Source organism: Palaemon carinicauda, chromosome 9 (assembly GCF_036898095.1).
Source record: "Palaemon carinicauda isolate YSFRI2023 chromosome 9, ASM3689809v2, whole genome shotgun sequence".
Taxonomy (NCBI): Eukaryota; Metazoa; Arthropoda; class Malacostraca; order Decapoda; family Palaemonidae; genus Palaemon; species Palaemon carinicauda.
Genome location: NC_090733.1, coordinates 127,466,195 through 127,476,194, shown reverse-complemented (window position 1 = coordinate 127,476,194; position 10,000 = coordinate 127,466,195). Strand labels below are relative to the sequence as shown.

Below are 10,000 nucleotides of genomic sequence, written 5' to 3'. Positions count from 1 at the left end.
TCCATCCAAGCTAGGACATGGAAGGGCTAGGCAATGGCTGCTGATGACTCAGCAATTAGACCTAAATCACCTCTCCATCCAAGCTAGGACAAGGAAGGGCAAGGCAATGGCTGCTGATGACTCAGCAATTAGACCTAAATCACCTCTCCATCCAAGCTAGGACATGGAAGGGCTAGGCAATGGCTGCTGATGACTCAGCAATTAGACCTAAATCACCTCTCCATCCAAGCTAGGACATGGAAGGGCTAGGCAATGGCTGCTGATGACTCAGCAATTAGACCTAAATCACCTCTCCATCCAAGCTAGGACATGGAAGGGCAAGGCAATGGCTGCTGATGACTCAGCAGGTAGACTAATAGGCTCCCTCAAACCCCCCTTTCCTAAGCTAACAAGGATGGTGCGGTTGCAGCCACTAAAGGAACTAACGTGCTTGAACGGGACTCGAACCCCAGTATGGCGATCTTCAAGGAGGAAAGTTACCCAAAATGTAATCTAAGCAGAATGCTTCAAGTCAAAGTGTCCCAATAAGGAAAGAAGCCCATTGTAGAAAAGAAGTTAAGTAAAAAATAAGCTATGGAAATTAATTTAAAACAAATTTGAATAGCAATGTTAAATGAATTAGTGAGGCTTAAGATATGAAATTAAATTGATGTCAAACTACACAACGACCCAGCCCTCTCCACCCCCCCCCCTAAAAAAAAAAAAAAAAAAAAAAAAAAAGTGAAATTCTGAAGTTTTGCCGATACAATTAAATTATTTGGAAGATCCTCCCACAATTAAGCCACTGTCCTAGTAGAACATCTTCACTACTTGGAAATACTGTAGAGAAGTAAAAATAGAATGAACTGTACAGTATATATGGTGCTACATGGTGAATGGTATAGTCTAGGTCAGGTCAGTATTATGAAAAAATTGTATACAGCATGCACAATGAGCTGAGAGCAACGTTATTAAATATTAATATTCTAATCAGGCATATGCAATTTAGTTTTTGTTATACAATTCAAGAGAGTCACTGTTGAAGACTAAAAATGGACAATATTAGAAACAGGACAGATTATTGAAAAATATTCCTTCAAGAATGTCATGTTCCAAATTTTTTTTTAAAGTTTCCCCAATGGGATTTTTTTTATAAAACTGAAAAAAAAATCATGAAAGATTTCCCCAATAGCACTTTTTTCTGCAAATGAATAAAGAAAGAGACCGAATATGTTTCTCAAAGGTGATTTTGCAACCCTGAATGACAATTATTATCATGAAAGAGCTACACATATTTAAAGCATTATCATTGTTTCACTTCATTTTATATTCCATTAACTAAATTAATCAGCGAGAAAATGTCTCACATTAAGTTTTCAATTACTTTGTTCAAAACAACAAATAAGGAGAAGTTTCATACAAACGTATTTACTTTTCCTTGATTAGTATATCATCTTCGTTTTCCGTTGGATTCAACAAATTCTATTTTATTTCATTACTTATCGATTCTTATTCATTAGACATTTATTAATACTTCTTGATTTTTTCCTGGGCTTTGACCCTGTTAAGACGAGACATTTTTTTTTTCACTGTGGACAAATAATAAATATTTATTTACATTATCATATATTTCTTAAGTTATTACTATTCCTAAAATATTCTATTTTTCCTTTCCTCACTGGGCTATTTTCCCTGTGGGAGCCTTTGGGCTTGTAGCATTTTTCTTTTCCAACTAGGGTTGTAGCTTAGTAAGTAAGTAAGTAAGTAATAATAATAATAATAATAATAATAATAATAATAATAATAATAAAGCAACAGTGAGCCGAGAGGAAAATGTTATTTCCTTAAAGGACTGGATGATAATAATAATAATAATAATAATAATAATAATAATGATAATATTATTAATAATATTAACAATAATAATAATAATAATATCTACAATAATAATAATAATAATAATAATATTAATATCAATAATTATAATAATAAAAATATCAATAATAATAATAATAATAATAATAACAATAACAATAGGAAATATATGGAAATAACTGTGTGATCTTTAGTTGTCAAAAAAAAAAAAAAAAAAAAAATTTAAAAAAAAAAAAAAAAAAAAAATCCTAGTGTATTTTCAGAATTTTTTTTTTACTTGTGGATTCTCACATTATTTCAGATCCTAACCGGATCCGGTGATTCCACCTGCGCCCTGTGGGACGTGGAATCAGGACTCATGCTTCAGAGCTTCCATGGACACCAGGGAGACGTCATGGCACTCAATTTGGCACCTTCCGAAAACGGCAATACTTTTGTCTCTGGGGTAAAATTTCAGCTTCTCTTAATAATCGTATATAAGAAATTACTCTAACATTTGGTACCAGATGTCTGTAATTTCTCTATGTTATTTTAAAATTTACTTTAACTGTAAAAAAAAAAAAAAAAAAAAAAAAAAAAAAAGGGGAGTTGAATTAAAAGCCTAAAATAGAGACGACTGGTAATCGTATAATGGTAATTACTCTAATATTTGGTACCAGATGTCTGTAATTTATCTAAGTTATTTTAAAATTTACTTTAACTGTGTAAAAAAAAAAAAAAAAAAAAAAAAAAAACCTATGGAAACGCGTAGAATTGAAAGCCCAAGATAAGACAGGTGGCGAAATCTAACCGAGGCCCTTTGCGTCAATAGGTATGCGAGGAGATGATGATGATGATGATTTAAAAAACGCTTTAAAAGATTCTGCTTACTGTAGTGTTTGCGACACCAGGCTATTTTCATTTTTTTATTATTTTTTTATTATAAAATACACATTAACAATCTTACAAGTTATACCATATATACATCATAGCATATTTATATAAATATTTTTTTTGCATTTTACATATACTTTAATAATTTGATCTTTGCTTATTTTACTATCTGCTAAGTATTTTTTTATACTAATCAGACATTAAAAATATTAATTTAGTGGTTGTGACACCACAAAATTCCCTCTGTATTAGTTGATTAAACACAGTTCGGTTTACTAGATGACTCATTAACGCATGTTCGAGATATACAGCAAGTTTCACTAAAAGTTGACGTTTGTGAAAAAAGCTTCAACTATAGGGTCAACCAATCTCTTTCATCGGGCCTTGTGAGTTGTATTCCAATAAATTGCCATAGCAGAATTAAAATCCCTTGGAAACGTCTGAAAATGCAGATTTCTTTCTAGTTCTTATTGCTAGTAGTTTATAGACTTTCCTAGACTTTTAACAACTGCCTGTATAGCAGTCAGGATCCACCCATCGCAAATAGCAGCTACAAAAAAAAAAACGCCAACCAGATAATAAATAGATAGAATAATAATCAGAACCATGTTTGAAAAAACTGAAGAATTACTTTAAAGGTTACTTTTAAAGCTCTAAAATCATAATTTTTAGCTAGGGAATTGTCAGTAAATTCTAATCCTTTTTTTTTTTTTTTATTTGCTAACAGTTCGAGGATAAGATTGAAATAATGATTAGAGATTATCATATTCTGGAAGTTCAGACACTTGCTAAGAAAGCGTTGCCATAGAACATTACTCATTCTGTTTTGCCATTTTTCTTATTTCAGATAAAATTTTACAACGCTATAAATTCTAATCCTTTTTTTTTTTTTTTTTTTTTTTTGCTAACAGGATAAGATTGAAATAATCATTAGATATGAAAATATTCTTGAAGTTCAGACACATGCTAAGAAAGCGTTGCAATAAAACATTACTCATTCTGTTTTGCCATCTTATTTCAGCTAAAATTTTACAATGCTACAGCAGTGATTTCCCTTGTGGTCTTTCTTCATCTCAATCTTATCTGCAGGGGTGTGATAAGATGGCGCTAATCTGGGATATGAGGACAGGACAGTGCGTTCAGAGTTTCGAAGGACACGAGTCTGACATCAACTCCGTCAAATTCTACCCGTCAGGCGACGCCATCGCGACAGGATCGGATGACGCAACGGTGAGCGGAGAGGAAAATTAGGCCTATGTTATTTCCTTACAGGCTAGGATGACGCAACGGTGAGCTGAGAGGAAAATTGTTATTTCCTTACAGGGTTGGATGACGCAACGGTGAGAACGAGAGGAAAGTTATGTTATTTCCTTACAGGATAGGATGACGCAACGGTGAGACAAGAGGAAAATCAGGTTACTTCCTTACAGGGTTGGATGACGCAACGGTGAGCTGAGAGGAAAATTGTTATTTCCTTACAGGGTTGGATGACGCAACGGTGAGCTGAGAGGAAAATTGTTATTTCCTTACAGGGTTGGATGACGCAACGGTGAGCTGAGAGGAAAATCATGTTATTTCCTTACAGGGTCGGATGACGCAACGGTGAGCTGAGAGGAAAATATTTATTCCCTTACAGGGTCGGATGACGCAACGGTGAGCTGAGAGGAACATTGTTATTTCCTTACAGGGTTGGATGACGCAACGGTGAGCTGAGAGGAACATTGTTATTTCCTTACAGGGTTGGATGACGCAACAGTGAACTGAAAGGAAAATTGTTATTTCCTTACAGGGTTGGATGACGCAACGGTGAGCTGAGAGGAAAATTGTTATTTCCTTACAGGGTCGGATGACGCAACGGTGAGCTGAGAGGAAAATCATGTTATTTCCTTACAGGGTCGGATGACGCAACGGTGAGCTGAGAGGAAAATTATGTTATTTCCTTACAGGGTCGGATGACGCAACGGTGAGCTGAAAGGAAAATTATGTTATTTCCTTACAGGGTTGGATGACGCAACGGTGAGCTGAAAGGAAAATTATGTTATTTCCTTACAGGGTTGGATGACGCAACAGTGAGCCGAGAGGAAAATGGTGTTATTCCCTTACAGGATAGGATGACGCAACGGTGAGCGGAGAGGAAAATTATGTTATTTCCTTACAGGGTCGGATGACGCAACGGTGAGCTGAGAGGAACATTGTTATTTCCTTACAGGGTCGGATGACGCAACGGTGAGCTGAGAGGAACATTGTTATTTCCTTACAGGGTTGGATGACGCAACGGTGAGACAAGAGGAAAATCAGGTTACTTCCTTACAGGGTTGGATGACGCAACGGTGAGCTGAGAGGAAAATCAGGTTACTTCCTTACAGGGTTGGATGACACAACGGTGAGTTGTTAGGAAAATTGTTTTATTTCCTTACAGGGTCGGATGACGCAACGGTGAGCTGAGAGGAAAATTATGTTATTTCCTTACAGGGTCGGATGACGCAACAGTGAGCCGAGAGGAAAATGGTGTTATTCCCTTACAGGGTCGGATGACGTAACGGTGAGCGGAGAGGAAAATTATGTTATTTCCTTACAGGGTCGGATGACGCAACAGTGAGCCGAGAGGAAAATGGTGTTATTCCCTTACAGGGTCGGATGACGCAACGGTGAGCTGAGAAGAAAATTATGTTATTTCCTTACAGGGTCGGATGACGCAACAGTGAGCCGAGAGGAAAATGGTGTTATTCCCTTACAGAGTCGGATGACGCAACGGTGAGCGGAGAGGAAAATTATGTTATTTCCTTACAGGGTCGGATGACGCAACAGTGAGCCGAGAGGAAAATGGTGTTATTTCCTTACAGGGTCGGATGACGCAACGGTGAGACGAGAGTAAAATTATGTTATTTCCTTACAGGATAGGATGACGCAACGGTGAGAACGAGAGGAAAGTTATGTTATTTCCTTACAGGATATGATGACGCAACGGTGAGCTGAGAGGAAAATAATATTATTTCCTTAGCTTGTTTTCTACTAGTATAGTTAATATCTCTCTATTTTTCTAATAGCAGTAGATAGTTTGGTCTTTATATCAGTTTCTTTCTGTTTTCCCACTATGTGGTAATTATTTATATACACTATTTAAAATGAACATTAAAAAACGGCAAATGCCTGGCAACATATATTCAAGGATTTTGAGCGTTTTAAAAACAGATATTTTCACGTAAAAGAGTAATATTACGGTCACAAACCCGTAAAAGATAATAACAAAAGGTAAAATTACGGTCGCCTGTATCTTACAGAAACACGGCTGAGAAATACATTTTTTTACGGAGAATTTCCGACTAAAATTACGGTTTTTAAAGTGTACAAAATAGCTAATACATGGAACAGACTTCCAGCGGATGCAGTGAACAGTAACGCGGTAAACGAATTCAAGAATAAATAAGACAAGATCATAAGAACACTCTAACCTTTTAAACTAATTCGCTCTATCTCAGAGAAAATGGGGTCTCCGTGGATGGACTAATAAGTCTTTGAGACATCCAAAATCCTTGTAATCCTTAAATCAATGTTTGAGATTAGATTCTCTCTCCCTGGGACACACACAAACACACACACACACACGCTCTCTCTCTCTCTCTCTCTCTCTCTCTCTCTCTCTCTCTCTCTCTCTCTCTCTCTCTTTCTCAAATCAATACTGGATGGGTGGATTAATTCCTTTCTCTCACACATGTAAATGTTTGTTGGATTAGTTTCTGTCTGTCTGTCTGTCTGTCTCAATACTGAATGAACTAGTTACTCCCTCTGCTTCTCTCCCGAGACAATTGCAGTTGGGTTAGTGTGTGTGTGTGTGTGTGTGTGTGTGTGTGTGTGTGTGTGTGTGTGTGTGTGTGTGTGTGTGTGTGTCCCCAAATCCATGAAGTTCATGAAAAATAAAAAAATCTCATGCTCCAAGATTCCTAGCAGCATGCCTGCCGAGATAAGAAAGATAAGTGTACGCCTTTATAACTGCAACCATTTATTAATGAATTCTTATATCTTCTCATTTCAGTGTCGTTTGTTTGACCTGCGAGCTGATAGAGAAATTGCTATATATACCAAAGAAAGCATCATCTTCGGAGTCAACGCTATTGACTTTTCCGTTAGCGGTAAGTTGGAAGAGAAATCTTTATGCTCTTGATATAGTTTATATATGAAATATTTGATTTAATGTTGTTATTATTCTTTATTTCTATTGCAATTGCTCATTACCTCTCATATAGTTTATTCCCTTATTTCCTTTCTTCACTGGGCTATTTTTTTCTATATTGGAGCCCTTGGGCTTATATTATAATGCTTTTCCAACAATGGTTGTAGCTGAGCTATTATTATTATAATAATAATTATTATTATTACAATAATAATTATTATTATTATCATTATTATTATTATTATTATTAGCTAAGCTACAACCCTAGTTGGAAAAGCAAGATGCTATAAGCCCAAGGGCTCCAACAGGGAAAAATAGCCCAGTGAGGAAAGAAAATAAGGAAATAAATAAACGATACAGGTAATGAAAATTAAAATAAAATAATTTAAAAACATTAACAACATTAAAACAGATATTTGATATATAAACTATAATAATAATAATAATAATAATAATAATAATAATATGCACATAAGGATATTGTAGTTTGAACTGTGATTGATAATTGACAAAACAGTCTCTTGTAAACTTCAGGGGGTTCATCCACATGAAGTGATCTTTTGAAGATAATAATAATAATAATAATAATAATAATAATAATAATAATAATATTTATTCCATTTCAACAGGGCGACTTCTTTTCGCTGGCTACAACGACTACACGGTAAACGTCTGGGACACCCTCAAGTGTCAGAGGCTGACGATCCTCTACGGCCACGAGAACAGGGTGTCTTGCCTTAAAATGTCTCCTGACGGAACTTCCATATCCACTGGGTCGTGGGATTTCACTCTCAGGGTAAGACCATGCTTTCATCCGGGTCATTCTTTTAATGTTTCAGTAATGCTTCTCTCTAGAGCAGGACAAATTTGCTGTTGTTCTAGTGGTGTCATCCTGTTGGTGTTTCAGTAATGCTTCTCTCTACAGCAGGACAAATTTGTTGTTATATTAGTGGTGTCATCCTGTTGGTGTTTCAGTAATGCTTCTCTCTAGAGCAGGACAAATTTGTTGTTGTTTTAGTGGTGTCATCCTGTTGGTGTTTCAGTAATGCTTCTCTCTAGAGCAGGACAAATTTGCTGTTGTTCTAGTGGTGTCATCCTGTTGGTGTTTCAGTAATGCTTCTCTCTAGAGCAGGACAAATTTGCTGTTGTTCTAGTGGTGTCATCCTGTTGGTGTTTCAGTAATGCTTCTCTCTAGAGCAGGACAAATTTGCTGTTGTTCTAGTGGTGTCATCCTGTTGGTGTTTCAGTAATGCTTCTCTCTAGAGCAGGACAAATTTGCTGTTGTTTTAGTGGTGTTTCTAGTTAAGGCTTTGCTTTAAGGTAATATAAATGTCATCCTGTTAGTGTTTCAGTAATGCTTCTTTCTAAAGCAGGAAATTTTTTGTTGTTGTTTTAGTAGTTTTTCTTTTCACGACTTCGCTTTCAGGTAATATGTGAACATCCTGTTAGTGTTTCAGTAATGCTTCTTTCTAGAGCAGGAAAAATTTTGTTGTTGTTTTAGTAGTGCTTCTTTTCAAGACTCAATTTAAGGTGTTATAAATGTGTCGTCCTGTTCTTGTATCAGTAATGTTTCTATCCCGAACAGCAAAACCTGCTGTTGTTTTAGTACTGTTTCTAGTTAAGACTTCACTTTAAGGTCATATAAATGTGTCATCCTGTTCTTGTTTCGATCAAATCTTCCTTCTCGAACAGCAAAAATTTCCTGTTGTTTTAGCTGTGCTTCTTTTAACGACTTCACTTTAAGGTAATATATGTGGATCCTGTTTTTGTTTTAGTTTCTCAACAGAAACTATAAACAAATACTATTTTTAATTAGGGCTTTTCTTTGGGACGTCACTCTCGGAGTAATGTGTTCCTTCATCAGTCACACTTCAATGTTTCCCTAAATTTGCAATAGATTATGTCCTGTTTCTTAATTGTATTGTTAACATTCATTCTAACTTTAAATGCCTCATTATCCTTCGTAAAAAAATATACTTAACTTTTCATCCCAGTTAACAGGATTGTCAAATTAATTAATTAACAATATCTTTTTCTAATTGCTTTACAGATATGGGCGTAAATCAATTAAATTGAACATCTAGTGAAGATCGGCCACCAAATTAAAAGTTAATACTCAACGCTTGTAATAAGAAATGGTATTGGGAAACCGACCGAAAAATACTCGATGAAAACGGAGCTCAAAATTTTGGAAAAGTCCAAAATATTAAGATTCAGGAAGATGAAGCACAAAGATGAGATCCAAAATTTGGAAAGTCCAAAATATTAATATTCAGGAAAATGAAGCACAAAGCTCAGATCCAAAATTTTGGAAAATCAATAATATTAAGATTCAGGAAAATGAAGCACAAAGATGAAATCCCAAATTTTGGAAAGTCCAAAATATTAAGATTCAGAAAAATGAAGCACAAAGATGAGATCCAAAATTTTGGAAAATCCATAATACTAAAATTCAGGAAAATGAAGCACAAAGATGAGATCCAAAATATTAGGATTAAGGGAACTGAAGCACAAAGATGAGATCCAAAATTTGGAAAGTCCAAAATATCAAGACTCAGGAAAATGAAGCAAAAATGAGATAAAAATTTTGGAAAATCCATAATACTAAGATTCGGGAAAATTAAGCACAAAGATGAGATCCAGAATTTTGGAAAATCCATAATATTAAGATTCAGGAAAATGAAGCACAAAGATGAGATCAAAATTTCGGAAAATCCATAATATTAAGATTCAGGAAAATGAAGCACAAAGATGAGATCCCAAATTTTGGAAAATCCAAAATATTAAGATTCAGGAAAATAAAGCACAAAGATGAGATCAAAATTGCTTAAGAAAAAAAAAAGAAGAAATAAAAACACTCTGAACAAAACAAAAGCACAAAGACTTCGAAAATGTACAGCAATTATTTATGGATACAAACAGAGCACAATAACTGAAAAAAGAAGCACAAATATTTGGTGAATAATAAAACACACTGTTTCAAGAAAATAAAAACACAAAAGATTTGTATAAACGAAGCACAAACATTGTAGAAAATATGGCAAAGTTACGAAAAGTGAAAAAGTTTATTTAGAAAAAGAAAAGAGGAAAAATGAAAAAAAA

At 35.0% G+C, this 10,000-nt stretch overlaps 1 protein-coding gene across 1 annotated transcript in view; it reads left to right on the top strand.

Annotated features, from left to right (window-relative positions):
- Gbeta5 (guanine nucleotide-binding protein subunit beta-5) overlaps positions 1-9,743 on the top strand; it is a 34,533-nt gene extending 24,790 nt beyond the window's left edge. The window contains exons 6-10 of the mRNA XM_068379939.1: positions 2,156-2,299; positions 3,817-3,957; positions 6,761-6,857; positions 7,528-7,694; positions 8,949-9,743. Coding sequence (XP_068236040.1) covers positions 2,156-2,299; positions 3,817-3,957; positions 6,761-6,857; positions 7,528-7,694; positions 8,949-8,960 — 561 coding nt within the window. The 3' untranslated portion in view covers positions 8,961-9,743. The remainder of the gene's footprint in view (positions 1-2,155; positions 2,300-3,816; positions 3,958-6,760; positions 6,858-7,527; positions 7,695-8,948) is intronic.
- Positions 9,744-10,000: the final 257 nt, after the last annotated feature.